This window comes from Mastomys coucha, unplaced genomic scaffold, assembly GCF_008632895.1.
Source record: "Mastomys coucha isolate ucsf_1 unplaced genomic scaffold, UCSF_Mcou_1 pScaffold7, whole genome shotgun sequence".
Lineage (NCBI taxonomy): Eukaryota > Metazoa > Chordata > Mammalia > Rodentia > Muridae > Mastomys > Mastomys coucha.
Genome location: NW_022196913.1, coordinates 96,273,777 through 96,285,693, shown reverse-complemented (window position 1 = coordinate 96,285,693; position 11,917 = coordinate 96,273,777). Strand labels below are relative to the sequence as shown.

General features: G+C 38.2%; 1 protein-coding gene across 1 annotated transcript in view; it reads left to right on the top strand.

Annotated features, from left to right (window-relative positions):
• The window catches only part of Atad2 (ATPase family AAA domain containing 2), a 44,451-nt gene extending 34,193 nt beyond the window's left edge, over nt 1-10,258 (top strand). The window contains exons 21-28 of the mRNA XM_031358350.1: nt 592-788; nt 1,443-1,602; nt 4,381-4,503; nt 4,618-4,761; nt 5,587-5,967; nt 6,921-7,054; nt 7,586-7,714; nt 8,913-10,258. Coding sequence (XP_031214210.1) covers nt 592-788; nt 1,443-1,602; nt 4,381-4,503; nt 4,618-4,761; nt 5,587-5,967; nt 6,921-7,054; nt 7,586-7,714; nt 8,913-8,957 — 1,313 coding nt within the window. The 3' untranslated portion in view covers nt 8,958-10,258. The remainder of the gene's footprint in view (nt 1-591; nt 789-1,442; nt 1,603-4,380; nt 4,504-4,617; nt 4,762-5,586; nt 5,968-6,920; nt 7,055-7,585; nt 7,715-8,912) is intronic.
• The last annotated feature ends 1,659 nt before the right edge of the window (nt 10,259-11,917 follow it).

Sequence of the window (11,917 nt, the reverse complement as noted above, 5' to 3'; positions counted from 1 at the left end):
AAAAAAAAAAAAAAAAAAACCAGCAAAAACTGTCTTTAAAATGCACACAGCGTCACAGTTTCACTTTTGGCTCTTGTCCCTTATAGCTGCTTAAGCTTAACTTGGGACTGGAGTTACAGGTGTCAGTGCTAGGTGTGAACCCGGGTTCTTCACAGGACCAGCAGGATGCTCTTAAAAGGTTGAGCTCCTTTTTTCTTTTCTTTTTGGGTTTTTGAAACAGTTTCTTTGTGTGACCCTCCTCCCTGGCTGGCCTGGAACTCAGGCTGGCCTTGAATTCACAGAGACCCGCCTGCTTCTGCCTTCTGAGTGCTGGGATTAAAATGTGCTGTCTCCGCCCAGCTTAAATTGCTTTTTATTTAGTGTATGTATACACAGCTTGCCAAAGTCACTTCTGGAACGAAGGTCATGGGGTTTGATGGCAGGCACTTATATCTAAGCCACCTCTAGTCTCATTTTTTCTTCTAATCCTGAATATTGGTTTCTTATCCATTGTAAAGAAAAATAACCCTCCATCCTTATCTGTTTGCACTGAGTTATTTGTTGCCCTCCATTCTGTGGAGGGCATTAACTAAAATCTTCCTCCGTGTGAAGTTCTGCAGGCCTTGGAGGTGCTCCCAGTCGCACCACCGCCTGAGCCAAGACCACTGACAGCAGAGGAAGTTAAACGGCTTGAAGAGCAAGAAGAAGATACATTCAGAGAACTCAGGATTTTCTTAAGAAATGTCACACATAGGCTTGCTATTGATAAGCGATTCCGAGTCTTTACTAAACCTGTTGACCCTGATGAGGTATTATTAATTTCTTCTTTGGATCAAATATGTTTAGGCCATAATGGTAGAAAAACAATAGTTCATGTAGGTGCCCTGCAGAACTCTGGCCTTGTGTTCTCTATATGGGCACATGATTGTAGTGTCCTAAGCATGTATAGACTTTAAGAGCTATCTAATATATTTCTGTTGTTTCAGAGAATAAACAGTTAACTTTTCTATACATTTAGACAAAAGGAGCTTTAGAATGTTTTAATTACACATGGTATTACCATTATGTGTAGATTTAAAAGTTGGGCTTAGAGGTAGGTTTTTTTAGTTTTTGATAACAGGGACTTGCTTTGTAGTATAGGCTGGCCTGGAATTTACTGTGTAGTATAGGCTATCATGAACTAAGTGCTGGGAGTATAGGCTTATGTCAGTATTTTGCAGAGTCTGTTCTTAAACCAACAATGAAGGATGGGCAGCAATTGCATAAAGAAATAAAGGATAATACTAGAGAATATAACTGCTCAAGAATAGAAGTAAATATCAGGCAGAAATAGAATGCCAAAGCATATCAATACAGCATCCTTATTTCACTTCCTCTGTGCTGCCATTGCAGAAAATCTTTTGTTTTTGTTTTTGTTTTTTTAATATATATATATAATATTTGGTCATTTGCTTGGATTTTAGGTTCCTGATTATGTCACTGTCATTAAGCAACCAATGGACCTTTCATCTGTAATCAGTAAAATTGATTTACATAAATATCTCACTGTGAAGGATTATTTGAAGGATATTGATCTCATCTGTAGTAACGCTTTAGAATATAATCCAGATAGAGACCCTGGAGGTGAGCATTAGTGAGTTCCTTTGCAAGGTGCGGGTTTGGGGAGCTACTCACAATTAATGAGGGTTGTTGATGGTGTTTATTTGGTTGGTTGGTTATAAATATTTTACATTCAAAATACTATATAATTCTCACAAATAACCTTATCTTATTCTACAGCTGAGAAAGATATAGTTTAGGAAGTTTGTTCAAGAATCACAATGCTGGGAAAGGACAAGGACAGAATTTGAATGCACAGTTCTTGGTTTTGTTTGCTTGCTTGTTTTTCTCACACAGATCCCCAAATATTAACCACATAATATATCCTCTAATGCAGAGGTTCTCAACCTTCCTAATGCTGCCGTCCTCTTTATGTTGTGACCTCCCCCCAGCACAACATTATTTCATTGCTACTTCAAAGTTATAATTATGAATTGTAATATAAGTATTTTTCTTTAAGATTTACTTATTTACTTTATGCATATGAATACACACTGTATCTGTACAGATAGTTGTGAGCCTTCATCTGGTGATTGGGAATTGACTTCTCTCTCTCTCTCTCTCTCTCTCTCTCTCTCTCTGGCCAATCCCACTCACTCAAGCCAAAAGATTTATTTATTATTATAAATAAGTACACTGTAGCTGTCTTCAGGTATACCAGAAGAGGCGTCATATCTCATCATGGATGGTTGTGAGCTACCATGTGGTTGCTGGGATTTGAACTCAGGACCTTCGGAAGAGCAGTCAGTGCTCTTACCCGCTGAGCCAGCACACTAGCCCATAATATAAGTATTTGATATGCAGGCTATCAGATATGCAACTCCTGTCGGGTTATGACCCACAGGTTGAAAGCCACTAATGAAACAAAGCAGCTTGATTTGCTCTTTCTGAAAGTGGGAAGATAAAACACTAATAAAGCAGGTTTTTACTTTCTTCTTCACTTCTCTTTCTACATGCACTCAGGCCTTTCTTCCCTACCCCTCCGTCTGCATGGAGACTTTCTGGTCTTGGTCCTTGAGGCTAGTGAACTCGCCCATCTAATAGCAGCTTCCCAATAAAGTACTTTTTTTTTGTTTGTTTGATTTTGTTTTTTTGGTTTTTTCGAGACAGGGTTTCTCTGTGTAGCCCTGGCTATCCTGGAACTCACTCTGTAGACCAGGCTGGCCTCGAACTCAGAAATCCACCTGCCTCTGCCTCCCAAGTGATGGGATTAAAGGCGTGTGCCACCGCCAGCCGGCCCTTATCTTTTTTTTTTTTTCAGATTTATTTATTTTATGCATATGAGTACACTGTCACTGTCTTGAGACACACCAGAAGAGGGCATTGGATCCCATTATAGATGGTTGTGAGCCACCATGTGGTTGCTGGGAATTGAACTCAGGACCTCTAGAAGAGCAGTGCTCTTAACCTCTAAGCCATCTCTCCAGCCCCCTTTTTAAGTTTTTTTAATGATGTATTTATTCTTATTTTATGTGCATTGGTGTTTTGCCTGCATGACTGTCTATCTGAGGGTATCAGATCCTTTGAAACTGAAATTGCAGTTGTGAGTTGCCATGTGGGTGCTGGGATTTGAACCCAGGCCCCCCCTCTTAATTTGCCTATTAAAATTTTTTTAACTTATTCACGTGCTCACTGTCCCCCTTTCAGTCACCACCCCCTACCTCCCTTTTCCTCAGAGCGGGTGGGAGCCCCCTTGGTTTTCTCCCTACCCTGGGTCTTCAGATTTCTGCAAGGCTAGCTGCTTCCTCTCCCACTCAGGCCAGACAAGGCAGCCCAACTAGAAGAGCATATCCCATGTACAGCTTTTTGGATAGCTCCTGTTCTAGTTGTTAAGGACCCACATGAAGACCAAGCTGGACATCGGTTACATGTGTGCAGGGAGGCCTAAGTCCAGCCCATGTATGTTCTTTGGTTGGTGGTTCAGACTCACTTGGGTCCAGGTTAGTGGACTCTGTTGGTCCTCTTGTGGAGTTCCTATCCCCTTCAAGGCATGCATTCTTCTTTCCTATTCTTCCCTAAGAGTCTCCAAGCTCCATCCACCGTTGGCTGTATGAGCCCAGGCTTTTAATAGCTGAGGTGTTGCTGGATATTTGATCACACTGTGAACCCCAAGATTGTGTTATTTCCTAACTAAAACCTGTTCCTAGTTGTGGTGTGGGTTTCCCTTAGCACCCACCTTTAATCCCAAACAATGAAGTTTATGTAAAGTTAGTTTGTAGAAGGGAGCCCTCATGTTTGAAAGTGATGTCTAATTGAGTAGCAAAGTGAGGAATCAGAAAGATTTGACAGAATAGAATGTGCCTACTCTCTGAGAGGGGAAAGGGAAGCTACTGAAGAGCAGTGTGGAGAGGGGAAGAGGCAGTTTTATCAGGACTGTTGTACAGTGACAGGCTGCAGAGAGAACAGTTTTGACACAGGTGAAGACAGAATGAGAAGGAGCCAGAAGATTAGTAAAGGACTACTAAAGTTCCTTTTGTTGTTCTTTTTGGGGGTTGATTGATTGATTGATTGATTGGAGTCAGAGTCTCACAGCATAACCCTGGCTAACTTAAAATTCAGAGATCTGTCTGCCTCTGCTTTTCCAGTATAAGGATTAAAGAATGCCAGCCCCCTATTAAAATTAGGATAATGTAGCCCAGGTTGTCCTTGATATATATCCAAGTCATTAGATTATCACTCAAACCAGAATATAACTTTTACTCTTTGTATGAAGTTAAGGAATTGTAATAGTTACTATCTTTACCCAAAATACTAAGTTTACTTTTGGAAAAGTATTAAGAATTCTATTTCCTTATTTCTCAGATCGTCTTATTAGGCATAGAGCTTGTGCTTTAAGAGACACTGCCTATGCAATAATTAAAGAAGAGCTTGATGAAGACTTTGAGCAGCTTTGTGAAGAAATTCAGGAATCTAGGAGGAAAAGAGGTAGGGGAACACAGGCATCTGAAGGGGATGCTTTAGGTGAAGTCTCTCTCTTGTTCTTTGTATGACTTTGAGTTCTGCGAGCAAGTTTTAAAATCCTGTTTATCTGCTTATAAGGCTGTAGCTCTTCCAAATATGCACCATCTTATTACCACGTCATGCCAAAGCAAAATTCTACTACTGTTGGTAACAAAAAGTCGGATCAAGAGCAGAATGAGAAGCTAAAGGCTCCTAGTACTCCTGTGGCGTGCAGCACACCTGGTAAGAACTCTGGAGTCATTCTCATTTACGGCATTCTTTCATTCTTCTCTTACATCCCTTACTTTATCTTATACTAACACAGTAAATTATATCTATTTTTGTTGATATTCAAGCAACCAAACTGTAAAATACCCAGAGCCTTCTTTTTCTATATACATTTTTGCAAATATATATACAGTGAATTGTTCAGTGACAAAGCCTTGGCGTTGTGCTGGAGTTCTGCCTTCTGTCACTACCCAAACACTTAGCTGTCTTCCGAGCTGTACTATATTTTTGTAATGTTTTTTCAAGTTCACCCTGTATTCTCCAGTTGTAGTGTCTGCTAAGTTTCACCTCTTCCCAAGACAAATGAAGCATAGTTTTACTGTCTACCCTAGACAGAAATTTAAACTCTTTTGTACTTCAGTTCCTTCTGCTTTAAACTATGATTCTGATGGTAGCAAACCTCATCAGTTTAAAGTGAGATGCCAAGGAATTAGTGTGCATGACATGCTTCAGAGAATGCTCACTATGCCTTTACTGTGTACAGGTAGGTAGGTCATTGTAAGTCTTGACCGTCAATCATTCAGTTTATAGCTCATCTTGCTGCTCAGTGGTAATTTATAATGCACCACATAGATCATGTCATTGCCTTCCTTACAGTTATTTAAGATTTTTGATAATTCAAAAATCTCAACTTGAACCAGGTCGTTTTATGACCTGGCCACAACTCCATCTTGTCACAGTAGTTTACTGTTTCTGTATTCCAGCCATGTGAAAATACTGTGTTTTCTTGACTTCTTTCTATACATCTTCATCTTGTTTCTTTTGTTAAATTCCTTGAAGCTCAGTTGAAGAGAAAATTCCGTAAAAAGTCAAAGTGGCATGTAGGCACCAAAATAAAGCGAAGGAAAATTTCACAAGCTAAAGACAACAGCGAGACTGCTGTGAACAGTGCAAGCAGGAGTGACACGGAAGACAGTCAACATTCACATGCAGAGCACACGGAGCTCGGAAACACAGAGGAATCCTCAGTAGATGAAAGTGACAAGCAAAATACATCTGAAGGCAACATAGACTTGAAAAATAACTCAAGTTCCTCTAATATTGAAAACGAACTTGAAGAGCCTAAGCAAACTACAGAACTGAGAAAAGACAGGATTGTTTGCAGTGGTGATGCCTCTAGCTCCCAGGTCATAGACATTCCTGAAGAAAATGAATCAAAAGGTAAGTCTCATGGAAAAAGTAAATGCCTTAGCACTCAGGAAGCAGAGGCAGCTGGATCTGAGTTTGAGGCCAGCCTGGTCTACAGAGCTAATTCTAACTGCCAAAGCTATTAAAGAGAAACCCTGTTTTCGAGAAACAACAACAACAACAAATAATAATAATAATAATATAATAAAACACCTTTTAAAACTTGAGATAATTCCCAAAGAAAGTCATTGCATACCAACTTACTGCTTTTGCTGTTATTCAGAGCACAAGTGTTAACTAAATAGAAAAATAGCATCATCTTTACGTAACCTTTCCACTAATAGACCAAAACACCCACGTATACATATATAATAAACTAAGCTCTTGTGATGATGAACTATCCTGGGGATTCGATCCCTGTGGTTACTATACAGTCATGGCAGGGTCCTGTGTTTCTCAGCTGTACTCTAATGAGCTGGAGATACTACAGAAAATCTCGAGTGCAGCCACAGTATTAAAGTAAACTACTGCACAAAAGAGAATGGAACCCAGCCTCTAACCTACAAACAAGGTGAGGGGCTAAGAAAAAAGGGAAGCAGAGATGCATACACTTCTTCCCAGCCCTGTGCTAGAGGAGGAGTGCTAAGTGAGGCAAGGAAATATTCAGGTCCTGAAAAGACATTGTTCAAATGAGAGATTATACAACTAGCCTAATAGCAACTTCTTTAGTGACTATTATCCCATTACTTACTAAGAGAAAGTGACACCTCACTTGATATGCTCCTTTTTGTTTTGGTAGGGTTCTGTTTGTTTGTTCTAAGACAAATTTTACTAAATAGCATCAACTGGCCTGGTTTCTAATTCATAAAGATCTATCTTCTGGCTCCTGAGTGCTGGGATTAAAGGCAGGCATTAATCTAGTTATTTGTCTTAGGCATTATGTTTGTGAACCAAATAGTTTACTTTTGTTTACTTTTTCTCTTTAGAAATGAGTTTTCTACGAATGACTCAAGCTAGACATTCCCAGGTAGAGCAGCAGCAGCTCATCAGTATGGAGAAGGCTCTGGCGATTCTCTCTCAACCTACACCCTCACTTGTTGTGGACCATAAGCAGTTAAAAGTATGTTAAACGGGAATCATAAAGCTTTCACTAGACATTTTAGTTTTTCTCACAAAAGGGATTGCAGGCTAGTGGTAAATTTGCTACGTAGGGATTCCTCTTAAACTCCTTTTCCTTCAGGAAAAGCTCTTCTGGGCTGGAAAGCTGGCTCAGAGGTTAAGAACTCTGGCTGCTCTTGAGGACTTAGGTTTAGTATCCAGTGCCCTCTTCTGGCCTCTGGGTATGCCCATAGTACACATTAAATAAATATTTAAGTAATTTTTTAAAAAAGAAAATTTTCTGGAGAAGTTCATGGATATAATTCAAATTAGCAATTTATGCTATAGTTTTCAGGATACTGAAAGTTAATGCAGGGCCAAAGCTGGTGTCATAAAATGAAGGAAATGAAAGAGTCATTGCCAGAGGCCTGCATGTCTCAACAGTGGCTCACTTTGCCAGCATTACCTTTACAACAGGCCCCTCAGCATTCAGAACTTAAAATCTTGTTGCAAGGAATTAATCTGTCACATATAAACACTTGTTTTCTTTTAGAATCTTTTGAAGACTGTTGTTAAAAAAAGTCAGGAATATAATATATTCCAACTGGAAAATTTGTATGCAGTAATCAGCCAGTGTATTTATGAGCACCGCAGGGACTATGACAAAACAGCACTTGTTCAGGTAAAGTTTGGACTTAAAACTGGTTTCAGTGCTTATTTTGAGAAAGGGTCTTCTACATAACCCTGATTATCTAGAACTTATGTAGACCAGGCTGGCCTCAAACTAACAGAGATCTGCCTGGCTCTACCTCTGCCTCCAGAGTACTAGGATTAAAGGTGTGCACCACCATGCCTAGCTAACTTGAAACACTTTACACTCCCTTTGCCAGATAGTATTTCCATTAAAGGTGACTAACGTCTTAAACCAAAGTGTGGTGACCACTTGTAATTTCCATTATCTGGGTCTAGGCAGAAGGATCAGTGTTCAAGGTCACCTGCTATGTAGCATGTTTGAGGCCAGTTGAGCTACATGAAACTCTCAAAACCAAAAAATAATAATTTGCAGGCTATTTTTATATTAAGATTATAAATTATTAATAGATATAAACAAGCCCAGTGTGTCATAAATCTAAGAAATTGATTAGATTATATTTATGATAAACAATGGCTCCATGGTATTGATAAAACTAGGAATATCTTGCCAGGCAATAGTGGCGCATGCCTTTAATCCCAGCACTTGGGAGGCAGAGACAGACAGATTTCTGAGTTTGAGGTCAGCCTGGTCTATAGAGTGAGTTCCAGGACAGCCAGGGCTACACAGAGAAACTCTTGTCTCGAAAACAAAAGCAAGAAAAACAAAAAAACAACAACAAAAACCTGGGAATATCTTATATACTTAAATATAGAAATATAACATTTAAAATAGCCTTTTTCCCTGAGATAAGTGTTTAAGGTGGGTATGTTTGTATGCATCTGTAATCCCAGATTAGGGCAGCTGAAGCACAGGAATCGCAAGTTTAATCTGATCTGATGACATAGTTAAGACCCTCTCTCAAAAATAAAAATAACCTACTTATCTTTATAGAAGGTATTAGAATATTAATTTTTAAAAATACTTGTTAGATGCTACTTACATATTACCAGTCACTATAAAATCTGCTATATAACCACCTAGTATATGGAGTACCTGGATGTGGTTGCACATGCCCCTGTAAAGTACACTAGAATATATACCTGCTATTTGAGAATACTACTACTTACATTGTGTATGAGTATACCAAGCTGTATTCTAATCATTATTTGTTGGGGAGAAGCAAAGAAAAATTTTTTTTAGCTTTTTGCAATATTGAAATTTTTTTTCCTTCCTGTCTTTTACACAGAAAATGAAGCAGGCAGTAGAAAACTTCAGTTGTTCCAGATCATGATGTCATTACATTCAACTACTTTATATTCAGTTCCTATTTAATTGTCTTCAGATATATCTTCATAACTGATGCAAGATAAAATGAAATCTTGCATCTTCAAGAAAAGATTAAAAAAGTAAAAGTATCGTAAATTTCCTGATATTTATGTACATGTAGTAAGATAAAGTAAAAAAAAAAAAACAAAAGTAATAAGTGACGTTTGAGCGAAGCACTGCAACAATAGTTACAGTTTGGCTAGACCTTAAAGCTACTTTGGTAATGTTTTGTGACATTTAATAATAACTTAGCAAGCATTGGAAATTTTTGTTGTTGTTAGCTAAAGCACTTTTAGTTTTATCCTTCCCTAGTAGGTTATTGTATCAGACTAGAATTATATCTGTTGTATTTTGCTGTCTTTGTTTTCCTCTAATGTCTTTTCTCCTGTTTGCCAAAATTCAAGTTGTGATTTTCAAGAGGGCCTCATACAATTCTGTACTTAGTATAAAAATTAATATCTTTAGATAAACATTTTTATAATTCTAATTTGGGTTAATAAAGATTTGTAAATGTATTATTTACTTTTGTAATTATATACACAACAAATATATTAGTGACTAGTTTTTGTATTTGACAACTGTTAACCTTCCTACCATTGTGTTTAGGTTATATTCTATAAATACTTGTTTTATGCATATACGACTATAAATATAAATTTTGTATTACTGATACCAAAAGTACATTTCTTAAAGTTGAAACCTCTTGCTTCTTCCATACACTATTCAGTGGGACATTCAAATCTCTGCTTGCAGAACAGCATGTGTTGGAAACCTTGTTTGAAAATGGCCACCAAAGTTTTGAGAGGCTATGGAGTTTGTTGGTAATATAATGATAGTGGTAAGGATCAGATCTAGGGCCCAGTGTACACTAAGCACATATCTGGCTCAAGAGTTTAGATTTTAGTATAGTTAAAAGTTGAGCTGCCTTTTTTATGTAGATATTTAAAATATTTCTAAAATTCAGTAATTTGGATACCTTAATTTGTAGATGCTGTCCTATATACCTGTTAAAAATGCCAAACACTGATAGAGAATATTGTATAGCTTAAATGTATATGTGTCTGGGATCTCAGCCCTTGAGGCAGAGACAAGAAGATCAGGAGTTCTAGGTCATTTGAAGCCAGCCTGGCTACTTGAGACTCTCACAAAGCAAATAAATAAAGAAAGGATTATGTGTAATAGTTTTTATTAAAGTTTATTATAACTTATTTCAGATGTATCCTTATATTGTACAATTTGTATAATAAACTTTAAAGTTGAAAAGTGTTACTTTTTTATAGTTCTTGTGTGAATGTGTGCCGTAACAAATGTGTGGGGTCAGAGGATAGCTCTGTGAGGTCTTTCTTTGCTTCCATGTTTACGTGATGTGAATTCTAGGGGTCAAACTAAGTTACTAGGCTTGTATGGTAAATGCTTTTACCTACTGGCCCATCTTATTGCCCCTTCTTCAGTTTTTAAAAACTGATTAAAGATAGGACTGACTGACTGACTGGCTGCAAACATGGTGCATACATGAATAATCCCAGCCCTCGGGAGGTAGAGGCAGGAGGATTGCCTCAAAATCAAGACCAGGCTGCTCTTCATTATTTTGGGATACCAAAGGCTACATGGGCATCAGACAAACAAAAAAATAAGTCAATGTAAAATAATTACAGGTGTTCTTTTATATACGAGTGCATACACTAAATACTCAGGAGGTTAATATAGGAGCATCTCTTAAACTGGTGTTTAAGACCATCCTGGATAACAGGAAAACGTGTGTGTGTGTGTGTGTGTGTGTGTGTGTGTGTGTATAAATTACCATTGACATTGGAATATTTATGTGGTTACATTCATTGTTTAAGATACTAGAGTGCCCTTTCTGTGACAGTAAATTTTGAAAATGATACATGTTTCTAAAAAGTAAATTTCTAAAACCCTGTTAAAAGTCTTAAATTGTCTTAGTCAGGGTTTGTTTTCCTTCACAAAACATGACCAAGAAGCAAGTTGGGGAGGAAAGGGTTTATTTAGCTTATTCTTTCATACATTGTTGTTCATCACTAAAGTCAGGACAGGAACTCAAACAGGGCAAGAACTTGGAGGCAGGAGCTGATACAGAGGTCATGGAGGAATGCTGCTTACTCGACTGCTTCTGGCTTGCTCAGTTCGTGTACTTATAGAACCCAGGACTTAGCCCAGGGATTGCTGCACCATCCACAATGGGCCTTCCCACCCTTGATCACTAATTGAGAAAATACCTTACAGCTGGATCTCATGGAGGCATTTCCTCAAGGGAGGCTCCTTTCTCTGTGATAACTCCAATTTGTGTCAAGTTGGCACACAAAACCAGGCAGTACATAAGTAAAGTGTTAACTTTTTTTCTTGTTAAAAATATTTAAAGCAGTCAGACAGTGGTGGCACACACCTTTAATCCCAGCACTTGGGAGGCAGGGGCAGGCAGATTTCTGAGTTCAAGGCCAACCTGGTCTACAGAGTAAGTTCCAGGACAGCCAGGGCTACACAGAGAAACCCTGTCGAAAAACAAAAACAAACAAACAAAAATAGAGCAGTTAAGGAAAAGAAAGGTTCATTTAGGGGCTAGTGAGATGGCTCAGTGGGTAAGAGCACTGACTGTTCTTCTGAAGGTCCTGAGTTCAAATCCCAGCAACCACATGGTGGCTTACAACCACCCATAATGAGATCTGATGCCCTCTTCTGGTGTGACTGAAGACAGCTACAGTGTACTTATGTATAACAATATATCTTAAAAAAGAAAGAAAGAAAGAAAGGTTCATTTAAATATGAAAGGAAAAAAGTATGAAGAGTTAAAACTTACATAGTCTCATTTATGAAATCCTAAGAAAGTCAGAAGAAACTGCTAGAACCATTGAATAAATTAATCACTATAAGAAAGAAGGTGGCCAGGCAGTGGTGGCGCACAAAAAA